This window comes from Ambystoma mexicanum, chromosome 1p (genome assembly GCF_040938575.1).
Source record: "Ambystoma mexicanum isolate Mex_15411 chromosome 1p, UKY_AmexF1_1, whole genome shotgun sequence".
Lineage (NCBI taxonomy): Eukaryota > Metazoa > Chordata > Amphibia > Caudata > Ambystomatidae > Ambystoma > Ambystoma mexicanum.
This window is the reverse complement of record NC_090921.1, coordinates 1,144,260,297-1,144,274,674: the sequence shown is the minus strand read 5'-3', so window position 1 is coordinate 1,144,274,674 and position 14,378 is coordinate 1,144,260,297. Positions and strand designations below refer to the sequence as shown.

General features: G+C 42.0%; 1 protein-coding gene across 1 annotated transcript in view; it reads left to right on the top strand.

Moving 5' to 3' along the window:
• LOC138449973 (epithelial membrane protein 1-like) overlaps positions 1-13,818 on the top strand; it is a 135,725-nt gene extending 121,907 nt beyond the window's left edge. The window contains exons 3-5 of the mRNA XM_069604806.1: positions 3,574-3,705; positions 6,560-6,679; positions 13,304-13,818. Of these exons, the coding sequence (XP_069460907.1) occupies positions 3,574-3,705; positions 6,560-6,679; positions 13,304-13,344 (293 nt within the window). The 3' untranslated portion in view covers positions 13,345-13,818. The remainder of the gene's footprint in view (positions 1-3,573; positions 3,706-6,559; positions 6,680-13,303) is intronic.
• Positions 13,819-14,378: the final 560 nt, after the last annotated feature.

Here is a 14,378-nt window from a genome sequence, read left to right as displayed (position 1 = left end):
TTTTTCCCCTCCTCCCCAAGCACTCCCTTGTGTGCCCCCTCCTGAAAAACCCTTCTGCAGACCTATCTTATCCAGCCAACAACTGCCACATATCTATCACCCCCTTCCTTGGGAACCTCTTGGAGAAGCTGGTCTTTCCCTAACTGACCCAGCACATTGAACTTGTTGGGTTGTATACAGATTGTTCGAGTCACAGTTGCTCGATTGACAATAGACCTTTTCACAATTGACTGAATTGTAAAGGTCAATTGTTACATATATGCGGGGGGAAACCCCCTGCAACACCCCACCCGGCGCAAAACCATATATATATATATATATATATATATATATATATATATATATATATATATATATATATATATATATATATATATATATATATATATATATATATATATATATATATATATATATATATATATATATATATATATATATTCGGTCAATTGTGAAAAGGTCAATTCGGACTCTTGAAATTAGGTCAATTGTTCATTCGAACAATTGTGTTTGAACAATTTGGGTAATACCACTTGTTGGTTGCCTCCAAGACCATCAATCTGGATTCCGAGCATCCAAAGGCATGGAAACTGCTCTTCTCAACACCCGTGAGGAACTGCTTGCATCTCTTGACTCCAACTCTCCAGCTGTTCTCATTCTACTTGATTTCTCCTTTGCATTTGATATGGTCAGCCGCTCCATCCTCATAAACGGCTCCATGATACCCTAGTTATCTCGGAGCATGCACTGGACTGGCTGATATCCATCCTCAATGACTGTCCATCCCATGTTGTTCTAGGCTCTTTCTCCTCCCCCACCTCTACCTCCACCTGCGGTGTCCCCCAGGGCTCCAACCTTTCTCCCTGCTCTTTAGCACCTATCTTGCTCCTGTTGCACACCTCATTTCCTCCTCTCCCCTAACTTCCAGTGTTATGCAGGTTACAAATAACTCTTCTTCAAACTTCCCTCTGACCCTTTCCTTACTTCCTCCATCATTCCTTACTGCCTATCTGCCATCCAGTCCTGGTGTACTTCCAACAATCTCTGCCTCAATGCTGTTAAGACTGATTTCCTATACTCTGGCCTGGTGGACAGATGTATAGAAGGCCAACCTATATTGTGACAGGGACAACGCTGGGAAGCTTTAGCCAAACCAGTTTAAGGTAGCAGTGACAGGTGGTCTAGGCTAAGATCTTCAGAGGGGTGGAAGTGTAAAGGGTCCACAATGAGGTCACACAATGGGAGTCACAAATTACCCTTAGACAGGATGTATAAAAATACAGTTATTTAATTATGGCCAAATACACTATAAGAAAAATGAACACAAGCAAGTAGACTTATCAACCAATACCATCAAACTAAAATACATATATACAATCACAGGTTCAAGTGCATAATACAACTCAAGATACTCCTGCAAGGGAATGCACAGGTGAGTATTACACACAAAAAGGTCCACAGAGAGGTTACCCCTAACTAATATTGTCAAACCCTAAATTGCCTGGGGCCTTGCGCCCTATTGTTCCGTATACAAAGATACAGCACTCAGGAGGCAGGAGAAAATGTAGGTAGGGTGTCTGGGGTCCAGTGAGGGATTCTTAGAGCCAGGGTTCTAGATAGACAGTGTCCAAAATTCCCTCCAACAGTTGAAGTCTTGCCACCACCAAATGACTTATTCTGTTGTTTTGCTTAATGTCTTTTCGCTTAAATGCTTTGTTGCATCATTGTTTAATCTCAGATTGTCTAATAAGTGTCACAATGTTTTCATTGACTATATATGTATTTCTTATTTATTTTTTGGTCTAAATGTTGACCTTTGTAACACAATACTCATCAAAATAAATGTTGTTGCCCCCCTTTTTTCTCTTCAATATCATCTTGATTGCTTTTAAAGTCTGACACAGCCATTTAATTTGATTTTCAAGTGATATCGTTAACGATACACTCCATATTTAAATCATTATTTTCAAAAACATTTTTTTAAATTACTTTACCAGCAGTTTGGACCTCATTGTTATTGGTATATTGTAGTCCCGCTCCACTGCTGACCTTGGGACACTCCCCCCATTTTTTGTACTAAAGCAGGAGTTGGCATAGTCAGCACACAGCCATCAGTAGAACTGGCGTGAGTCGGCTTTTGCCAAAGGATTCTAGCCATTTGGTTTGGCATTGGTAGTGGACGAAGTGTGGCTACTGCAAGCCAAATGGCTGAAGGTGAGACACTGTTCACATAAAGATATGTGCTGCCAGCAATCCCCCATCTTGCCTTCCTCCATTATCACACTCCTGGACCTTTCTTTTGTCATATCTCAATGCACTTGGATTTTTCATCTTTATTCTATGTCATGGTTTAACCCTCTGCAAATGTTTATCAACATGCCTAGGGGGCAGGGAGGTTGTTTACAATAGTGTCTAATTATATCATTCAATTTTTGATTTAGGTATAATTTTGATTCAATGTTTCCAATTCAATATATTACTTATGGTTTTGGAAGTAGGGACATAAGTGATTGTTTTATACATGGCATCATTCATGTAAGTATTCATACCTAATTTATTTTATTTTTGCCCCATATTGTGGGCTGGGACATTTCCATTGTGACATAATGGGCAAGACTGATTCCTATTTGTTTATTCATTTGAATGGCACTTGATCCATAACTTTTTACTTTTGGTGCATTTGGCAGATGCCAACAGCGTATCCTTGTGTGTTTTGCTTTAGATTGTGCATTGAGGGGAGGGATATTATCCCATGTTTGCATACAAAGTCTCAAAGGGCAGTGTTAGTCAGTCGTAGGTAGTTTTTTTCGGTTCTTATAATATCTTAAAAATGTTCAACATGCAAAAATTCAAAAAGCACCACAAAAAGAAGTCCTGTTTGAGAATTCCAAGACAAATCTGATACAGAAAAGAATAATCACCACGTAATCACTTCAATAAACATTAAAACCGGTGCCCCTCATTTAGAGGGTATTCGAGATAAGCAATGTTGCTTCCAATATTAACCAACATCAGAATTTCATTGATCATCACCTGCAGGTGAATATAAAAACAGTAGGGAAATAGATCCTGCATAAGGAAAATCAATCAAATGGGATCCTCCTCCCCTTATTTTCAATGGAACGTTAGATATTTTATGCAAATACACCTGACAATTTCGATGTAATCAATATTTTTCAGACCCTCTATATACTCTGACATCTTCTTCACTTAGTAACGGGGTGATTCAATGAGATCTTGGTTTTATACCAGTTGTACAGAAGGAGAAAATTAGCTCTGTCTTCCTTGAGCGGGAAGCTACATGCACAAAGGCTACTATGATCCCAGACCCCTGGGCTGGACTATCAAAATATTACTGTCCCAGACCATTTGCCCTGAACCTTTTGCCAATACTCCCTTCCCCCCAAGTTTACCCCTTCCAAGTTACAGTGGAAAGGGCAGTGGCCAAATGATGTGTGAATAAAACGAATAGTAGTCTTTCCATGGTGCCTAAGTGTTGCCTGCTTGAAGGTCACAGCAATGCATAAAAAGTGCTAAGGCACTTTATATTTTCTGTTTTATTCTTCCATGCAGCTGATATTGATGCCACCAGGGCCTTCTCCATCATCTCCTTCCTGCTTTTGCTGGTGGCTTTTTTTGTGCAGATCTACGAAATATGGTCCGAGACCGTCAAGAAGGTGACTGGATTCCTGAGTTTTTGTGCAGGTGTGTCTTGAACTGTATATATTTCTTGCCGCACATGCATGTTTCACTGCTGTTTGTAAAGAAAATGATGCACCTTTCTGCAACTACTTGGTAGAATGATTAGCAATGAATAAGAACAAGTTATTTTTTCGCACAATGAATCTTGGTTTATGGTGGTATCTCATGCCTTATAAGGATAAATCATGCCTCGCTTGATACATTTTTGTAATCTGATTTTTGTAAACTCTGATCTTCCCCACCACCTCCCATTCCTGTGACTAGTTTAGCACTGATCCTTGATAGGACAGTAACACATCTTGGAAACTGGGATCCCTGGCGCAGTAGCATGGTAATTAATACAGAGGTGGGTGAATAAGCTTCTTGCAATTTGGATCCATCCAAGACAAATCACATTTTTCACTAATGGGTTTAGACAACCCTTGGTCTCCGCTCTAACCGCAATCGGACACGAAACGAAGACGTACAGTCAGTCGACATGGGCTTGAGTCAAGTGGAAGGAAAGAGAGTGTTAGATGTAATCCATGATATGATATGATATGATATGATATGATATGATATGGCATTTGTAACATGCCTATACACAAGTGTTTCAAGGGGCGATGAGGCAGGGAGGGGTTAACAGAGGGAAAACAGACAACGATCCTACTAGGCCAGGTATCATTCAGATCGTGCAAGTGCATGTGTAGGGGGAAGGGAAAAAGTGCAAGGGGAAAGGGAGGGGGGAAAAGTGCAGTACAGGGTAGAAAAAAAGATAAATAATAGGGCCAGCTGGTGGCAAGTGCAAGGTAAGTGCAGACAAGTGCTGGGAAGGGGGCTGTAGGGATACAGAGACAGTCCCGCAGTGCAGGGGTTGCCAGGGAGGCAGTGCAAGTGGAGAGTGGTAGGGCCAAGGACCGAGATCAGTGAGAATGGCCCAGTTGCAGGTTCGGTGCAGTTTCAGTCAAGAATTAGCAGGGGAGAGGAGGAGAGGGGGAGAGAAAGCAGAAGCAAAGAGGAAGGTTTTGAGGTGCTTCTGGAACCGGAGATGGTTCTCCCCAAGTTTCAGGGAGGCAGGAAGGCTGTTCCAGAGGGAGGCCCCTGCCGCGGAGAGAGATCTACCCCCAACTCGTTACTTGGAGAAGCGGCTGACCCTGAGGGAGTTGGAGGCGGATGAGCGAAGAGCTCGAGAAGGAAGATATGTAGCAAGAGAGAGTTGAAGATATTTAGGCCCCAGGCCCCAGAAGGCCTTGGCAAGGATAAAAAAGATATCTTGTACCAAAGACCCTGCAGCATTAATTGCTTGAAACTAACAATTGCAAAAAGGGACTATTACTGAACAATACCTAGAAATTGGGCTATGATACTTGTTTATCTACTGAACCAGTATCACATATATGTCCCACTTGCACTTTTCTTTATGATTTAGTCATTATAATGTAAAGAAATGAATATAAATCCAATGTTCTATGTTTTTTTGGTTTTTGTATATAATTGTGTCAAAACACTTATGCACATTGTAATCTCTTTCTACAAAAAACGTTGCCTCCTAAATGTATCATGTGGATGTATTCGTATTTTGTTCTATTTTAGGCTGAGATTATATTTTTGTTGACTTCCGATTATGTGTTCAGGTTTTCTTTAAATGTATGTTTTTGATACCTTCGGAAGTAGAAAGTGACTGTCCTGTACTCTTCCTTAATTATATTAGTCACCTCTTATTTTATTTTTCAAACACTGGAAGCATCACCGTAATGTTTGTCCTTTGAAACACATAGCTACTTTACTATTTGGGTGGTTATATAAGAACAGCGGCAGATCCCACTTTAGGATTTCTATAATTCGGAAACCTCTCAAAGATATTAATTTATTATTTGAAACAAGTGGGAAAAAAAAAGAAATAATATGAAAATAATTACTAGCAAGGGTACATTCTTCTGTTTAGATGTCCCAGAAGGCCTTGTGGACAATGCAGAGGGTTTTGAACTTAATCCTCGCAGCCACTGGGAGCCAGTGTAGAGATTTCAGTCCTGGAGAGATACAGTCCCTGGGCTTGAGGCCGAGGACAAGTCTTGCAGTCCTGTTCTGGATAAGTTGCAGAGGGCGGAGTGTAGAGGCAGGCAGATTTAGATAGAGGCTGCAATCCATGGAACTGTAATCCGTCTATGGCACTGGTAAATTGCACTGGGTAACATGTTTATCCTGTCATAAGTGTTTCTGATTTTGTTTTGGAAGGTTGATGCTCACATTGGTGCTCACGTTGAATGCACATTTTAAAAAATAGAATGCAAAATGCCACACCACAACTCGAAAAGCAATGTATCCCCTCCATCTTCAATTTAGTACTATTGAAGCTTAATTCTCTAGAAAATCATTTGAGCACATCATGAATGTGATTGTATACCCCTTATGCTAATCGGCAAAGGGGGAGAGAGGTGGGAGGGAGGGAGAATTGGGCCAGAAACCAAATTCATTTGGGTGAACACTTTTTTGGTAACAACGCAGGAGGGTATCTTGCTGGGAAAGGTAGACTTGAATGATATACGTGTATCAGAAGGTGTTCAGATTAACACTGTATGAATGCCTACATTAAGCCGCACAGTCTTCAGAAAGCAACTTTTACACTATTTGCAGATTTTATTCAGGTGTTGTGTCTTTTGGAACGAGAAGATTGTTCCATGACATTCTTAATTTACACCTCCCAGTGCAGGCTATGTAACCTGGCCATCTGTTAAACTAAGGCCGAAGATTCCAGCAATGATGATACATGCATTCCTTTAGCATTTTTGCCTGTCCCTGCAACCTAGGGCAGCCTTATGATGGATCCATCTGAGCTCAGAAATGCTTCATGTCTCATATTGTTCCTTTTCCTTCCTAGGTGTCTGTGCTTTAATTGGCATGTCAGTCTTCGTTGGCTCTTTCAGGTCCGCAGGCTTCACAACTTATTCTTGGTCGTTCGCCTTGGGTTGGGTATCTACTGGATTGAGCTTGGTGGCAGGTGAGTCTCTAGCTAATAGGATTTTGTGCTAGTACTATGGTCATGATCACTGGCGCATATCAAGCCCTGCTTTCCATAGCCTGGATGCAGTCTTCCTCATATCTGTGATGTCTTTGTCTATGTGAAATGGAGAGCCAGTGGATGCATTATTTCACTGAGTTGTGGACTACAGGGTTTGACCTCATGGTCTTGGGTTCAAATGCCAGCGACCCAATCAGCCCTTCATTCTTCCGAGGTGGATAAACTAGTACCACTGAGTTGGATGATAATGAACATTTGTTATCTGTGGACAGACCCAAGATGCTACCCCCAGGGGGTGAACATGCGCTCCTGTCGGACTGAACAGTGACCATGCCCTATGTAAACAGTGAGGACCTCCACCTCTTGTATGCCTCCCAGTTGGTCTCTTTTCTGATCACCCCCTTTCTTACACCCACCCACTACAGATTTCTGCAGGGGACTTCATATTGGAAAGGAAAGGTACAATAGATTGGCAGACATACTCTGGCAGGTAACCTCCTACTTCATGCACAGAACTCCCACCAATGCACTATAAGGAGATGCTTGATCTTTAGCGATCAAGTCTGACTATGTTTAGTGCCTCAAAAAAGCATACGTGCCATAAACACAGCTGAAAACCATAGCAACAAGAAAGCATACAAAGGTTTAGCTTTATACAACAAAGCATACAAAGGTTTAGCTTTATACAACACATCCCCCTCCCTTATGAAAAAAATGTCTTTATTGTGGGATATGTACCCACCAAACAGATATATACTTACATCATTTTACTTTCGCGATTCTGGACAAAGACCAAACTTGACCACTTTCTACACACACAGCGTTTTTGAAGACTTGTGTAACCCTAACAGGCTCTGTGTATAACGGTTCCCCTTTCTTGGTAACAACAGCCTTCCTTATCCGTACCCAATCTCCAGCTTTGACCACGGTTATTCTCCTTGGGTGCTTCTTATTGACTGTTTCCACCCACTTGTTTTTTCGGGCTTCCATCCCTTTCTTTACATCATCCACAACCGCATCTGACGCTCTCGCCCTGCCTAACCAAGCTGGCGCAACACATGTATTTGCCTTTCGCCCTCTCATAAGTTCAAATGAGTTAATCCCTGTTTCTACTCGTGGAGCCATCCTCAAAGCATACAGCCTGTCTCTTGCTGCAACCTTTTTCTCAAGACCACATGCATTAGCTCCACGAATAGCATCCATAATACTTCGATTTACTCTCTCAACCATACCGTTTGCTTGGGGCAATACAAAGGAGTCTTTTTGTGTTTGATTCCACATTTGTACAGATACTCCAAAAATAGTTTTCCCATGAATTGTGGACCATTATCCGTGAGAATGCTCCTGGGCAAACCCTCCCTTTCAAACACATCCTCCATGAATTCAATTATGCGTTGACACGTGACTTCCCTCAGGATCTTAAACTCTGTCCATCTCGAAAAGGTATCAACCATCACCAAAATGAACCTACATCTACTTGCACCCATGTCTATGGGACCTAGAACATCCATGGACAAATCTTGCCACACACCATCAGGAATGGTAGTTTTACCCATTGGTTGCGACACAGCTATCACGTTCTTCCCTGATTTGGTACAGTCACTGCACGCACCAACCACTTTCTCAAATTCGCGATGAATTCCTGGCCACCAGTAATTGGCTTTTATTACTTCTTTCGTTTTACAAATGCCAATATGTCCCTGATGGGCACAATCAATCAATTTCCTCCGCAGACTGCCTGGAACCACCAACTTGTCCCATCTGTACAACAGCTCTCCTTTTACGGATAGTTCATTCCTTACTTCCCACATAGCCCTCTCTTCACTTGATAGTAGCCTTTTCTCTGGCCACCCATCCGCCACAAATACCATAATCCGCTTCCACATTTCATTGGCCCTTAACACTTGAATCCACTCTTGTTTCTGAATTATACCCTCCACAGTTGCAAAAACCATTTCATGTTCACCATATACATTACTTCCTTTTTCACCAGCATCATTCTCCAACTTCACTCTCGAAGTGTGATCAGCTTGCACATTCTCTTTACCAGCAACTACTTCTATTTCAAATTTATGACACTGTAGCCTGGTTAACCAGCCTGCCACTCTCCTGGAAACCTTGTCGAGGCCTTTACTTTCAAAAATCGCCTTAAGGGGTTTGTGATCTGTTCTCAAGGTAAACTCTTGACCCAAGACAAAATTTTTCATCTTTTCAATGCCCCAATGGCACGCCAGGGCTTCCTTTTCCAACACAGAATAGTTCAATTCTGCACCTCTTAACATGCGGGATGCATGCCCGCATGTTAAGAGGTGCAGAATTGAACTACAATCATCTCCGTACCATCAACATTTGGCTGCAACATCACCACACCTATACCTGTCTCACTGGCATCCACGGCCAGAATGGTTTTCTTCCTAGTATCAAACATCGATAGTGGTTTTGCCATATCAATTTTTCTTTTCATTGCTTCAAATTCTTTTTCACATTCCTTGTTCCATTCAAACTCAGCACCCTTCCTTAATAATGCCCTCAATTTAGTTATGGAATCGGCATAGTTCTCAACAAACCTATGATAGAACTCAATAGTACCTAGAAATGATCTCAACTCAGCCTTATTCTTTGATGGCTGTGTTTTCAAAATGCACTCCACTAAATTCCTTTTTGGTTTGAGTCCCTGCTCAGAAATTTCATGACCTAGATAATAAACCGCTTGAGTCAGAAATACACATTTTTTGCCACGCAAAGTTATTCCTCTTGCTTTAAAGATCTTGAGAACTAAATCCAGTCTTGTTTTTAACTCACTCTTGTCCTTCCCACATATCAGGACATCGTCCTGAAAGCACCATACACCGCTGACATCCTTCAACAATTTGTCCATAACCTTTTGGAATATGGAAGACGCTGACACCAGCCCAAATGGCATGCGCTTGAATTGATATATTCCCTCATAAGTGATGAAAGCAGTCAATTTGCGTGACTCATCATCTAAACTTATCTGATGATACGCACTCGCCTTGTCAAGCTTTGCAAAATATTTTGCACTCCCTATCCTACTTAATAACTCCCCCATATTGGGAAGAGAATGGCGATCTGCTACCACACACCGATTAAGCTCCCTCAAATCAATGCATACCCTCAAATCCCCATTGCTTTTCTTTACCACCATCACAGGAGATATCCACTCCACAGCCCTAGCTGGCTCAATAATTCCTTCTCTTTCCAATTTCATTAATTCCTCACGCACAGCATTCCGCATAGACAGGGGCAGCGGTCTGAGCTTGGACGCAAGCGGATTGCTTCCTTCTTTCACCTCAATCTTGTGCACCATCCCTTTGAGACACCCCACTCTGTTACAAAATACCTCAGGATATCTAATCACCATTTCACATTTTGTTTTGTCACTATTAACCTCAGAAGAATTAACCACATTGAGGACTTGCTCTTCACTATTAGGATCCAACTTGATTCCCAAACCCCTTTGTTCATTCCAACCTAACAAGGTTTCACCTCTATTGGTAACATATATTTTCTCACGTGTGAACCTCCCTTTGAATTTGAATTCTGTCTCATAGCACCCCAGAATTTCTATTTTGTCTCCGTTATATCCACCAGGCATTTTATCTGAAGGAATCAAACATCTGACGTCACCTCCAATTACATTCTCAAAAACAGTTTTAGACATTAATGTGATTTTGGAGCAGGAGTCAGCAAGCATTTTAACCATATGACCATTTACCTCTATCCATGCTGATGGATGCTCGCACTCATCAGAACCTGAACACTTTACCATATGAACGGTAACTATTTCATTCTCAGAAACATCAGCTTCTTCAGAAGATACACTGTCATATTCTTCAATCAGGAGGGTTCCCCTTCCACCTCCAATTCGATAGTTTTTACAACAATTCTCGAAGTGCCCCCACTTCTTACATAAACCACAATTCACTCGCCTCCCACGGCAAATGGGAGATGTAGACAAATGTCGTGAGCTCCCACAGCGAAAACATAACCCATCTTCCTTTTTCACATTAAATTGAGTGGCGTCCTTTTGAAACCGCCTATTATTCTGCTCACCACCCCCACCTTTGGCTTGGGTATTCTCATAATGTTTATTGGGCTTGGTTCTATGTTTTTTCTTTTCCTTTGGGCACCCTCCCTTCTTAACTCCAACTCTTAGTACCTCAACACTTGGTGCTGATTTCTTTTCCTTGAGGGGCAGCTTCGCTACACACTGTAATGTGTGCTCAATTCTCTTTGCTATACTAATGACCTCCTCTAAGTTTGGATCGTCCTTTAACCAAATTTCCTCCCCTATTTTATCATTAGAGCAGTGAATCATAAATTGATCTCTTATGTGTTCCTCTAATCCACCACCAAACTTACAATTGAGGGATAAATGTCTCAAAGCAGTTATATAATCTTCAACAGTTTCTCCTACATGTTGACATCTCATGCCAAAATGATATCGCTCCAATACCGTGCTAGTTTTTGGCTCAAATTGCCTATCAAGTTTGGTCAATGCCAGGTCAAAATAATTTGTTCCCTCTTCTGAATCTAATTCAGAAATATCAGGAAGTGTGTCATATATCCTCTGACCTTCATACCCCAGAAAATGCATTAACATCGCTACTTTACGTTCTACAGACATTCCATTCCCACACGTAGCTTTAACATAATGTAGGAATCCCTTCTTCCACGGGGCCCACTTAATTTTTGGCGGACCTGGTGTGAGCATAAATACTTGCGGACCGGGGACTCCAGACAGGGCCATATTTATAACCTCTAAATGCTACGTAACACAATGCGTAAAATAACAGGTTAATATGCGTCCAAAGTATATGACGCAACAAAAACAATTTTGCTTTCAAGATGTCAAATGGTGATTCTTAGACTATCGTCAAATGTTGCCATACATAGCCACTCTATTTTGGCTATGCTTGTCCAGTCACCACCACAAAAATATCTCCTCCTTTGGGGGGCCAGAGAAAGCACCTTCTCTAAGCTGTGGTGCCCTTTGTCATACACCCCTAATTCGCCTTCCCACTGGGGGCCCTGGGCGAGGTTTCAGTATCCTTTCTCAATTCAGCGCCACATCCGCATTCAGCTGGCCTTTATTCAGCGCCACATCCACTTTCAGGCAGCTTCCATCTTCCAGCTTCCTGCTGATAGCTCCTCCTAATTCGCCTTCCCACAGGGGACCCTGGGCGAGGTTTCAGTATCCTTTCTCAATTCAGCGCCACATCCGTATTCAGCTGGGCTTGATTCAGCACCACATCCACTTTCAGGCAGCTTCCAGCTTCCTGCTGATAGCTCCTGCCAATTCCTCCTGGATGGTGGCTGCTCCTGCTGACAGCTCCTGGATGGTGGTCGCTCCTGCTGATAGCTCCTGCCAATTCCTCCTGGATGGTGACTGCTCCTGCTGACAGCTCCTGCCAAACTCGACTTGCAGTCACTTTTGGGGGTCTTGGCTTCTGCAGGGATCACTACAGACATCCCACCTTCGTCGCCATTGTAAAGAAGCCACAAACTTGGTAAGTGAAAGCCAGTTTATTTGGAACAGCTTCAGTAACTCACTTAAGACCCCCAACACAGGCAGCATCCAGGGTATAACTGACTTCACTCCAGAGTAAAGATCTCCAAGCACACATCATTCCAGAATGGCACAGTAAGCATAAATCCATTCTGGAATTACAGATAATGTGCTTGTCATAAACACAGCTGACAACCATAACAACAAGAAAGCATACAAAGGTTTAGCTTTATACAACAATCTGGTTCACTGAACATGTGAAATTTAGTCTGTTTGATGGTGGTGAGAATGCTATTGGTTGTTATGTGCGTACGTACGTGCCAATGAGACTATACAAGAACAATGCATTTGTTTGGTTGTACACAAAAGCTGCTGTGCAGCCATTATGGCAAGACTTCATTAACCCAATGCTTGCAAGTGGTCTACATTCATCAGCCTCCAGCTTCAGTTGGTGAGCTGAAGCACTGTAAGCCTTTAGATAGACATGATGCTGCAGACACGCACAGTGTAATCAAAATTTGAGTGCTACCACTGGTGGTGGCGGCTGGGTATACTGCACAGCAACAGGATGCCATGACTGAAACAACAGGTGATAACTACAATGCCAATGCAGGTGAGGAAAATGGGTGAATAGACAGAATGGTGCAGAGAGTAAACATCCTTATTTCTGCTGAAACATTTCTCAACCATTTGGGGAATTCTACGCTTTGAATCTGTGGATTTGATGGCACTGTCCATGCATGAAATGGCATTGCCCTGCCTGAACCGGTGTGATAATCAGTTCCTCTTCTGCATGTTGTTGCCTCTTTGCATCTGAGAAACATTCTTTTAAGATGTTATGTATGTCTTGCTTGTTGTTTCTGATGTTTAATGTTGCGTTATATGATCCGCTGGGCTGGAATTTGCTCACCTGCTCATAAAGAGGGTGGCACATTATGAATGATGATTATTTACCCCATTGACACTCTCACCTCTACTTCTCTTCTCCCCTTCCTGTCTTTCTCTCTCTCTCTCTCTCTCTCTCTCTCTCTCTCTCTCTCTTTCACAAAATTCCCTCACACTTTCATGTGCAGGAGCTGTTGCCTTTGTCACCTTCAAGAATAACCCACAATAGCAAGTAGTTGAAAAATGTGCGTAGCCAAACAGGGAACACTTGGCTCCCCCAAAGACTCGGACCCGGTGCACTTCATGGCTGGCACTTTCATTGTGTATGTGGTGTATGGTAATTTTATTTCATCAGCTTGGAATGGAGAAGAATGGAAGAATGGAAACCCGGAGGATACATCTTCACAGGAAACATCTCCTTAAACTTTATTTCAGAGGACATCACTATAAAAGTGTACATGAAAAAGAATGCAATCCAAATACTATCACCTTAATATTCATTACACCCTCATGGTCACCTTGTTCAAATTGTAACCCGAAACACATTGGATTTGCAATGGAAATTGCACCAGACTTCTTCTGCTATTGCTCCCCCAATGAACTGTGATATATTTTGATATCATCAATCCTTAGGAAAGATTGCTTGTGTTTATTCAAATCTGTTTTTATGTACTCATTTCCAATTAAATGTGTGTTTTTCTAATGGATTGTGGGGTCTGTTCTTAATGTAAGTTTTAAAATATGTATGCTCGGTTTGCCAAATGAGGATGACATCAATGTTAGTTTGTGGAAAATGGATGCTGTTGGGACAATATATTGACCTGCCACTGTGTTGCCTTATTAGCTTGCAAGCATGCTCAAAATATTTTCAACAGAGCCCCGTGGGGTGGTCTCTGCCCACTGCAGAGGAATACCTCTGCATTTCTGGCAGCCCAAAACCACCTCAGATTTTAGAATCCGGTTCCGCGTCCCACAGTACAATCGAGACGTTTGAAAATTGTGAAGAGAGCATGGTCATCTAATCAGGGGCCTCAAACTATTTAAGGAAGTTACACAACCCTTTAAAAGGTCTCTCTCAATCCCTGTTTTCTTTGTTAGTTGTGTTTTTCTGTACAGAGAGGAGTACAGGAGAGGATTACACGTTGTTGCTCTTAGGAGAGTTTCAGTGTTCAGGAGAGCTTTGTAGAGTTTGAGGAGTTTGCACGTGAATTGTGGTGTTTGTAATCTCTGTTTAACCCTATTCTGGCTGCTTCTAGGTGTTTC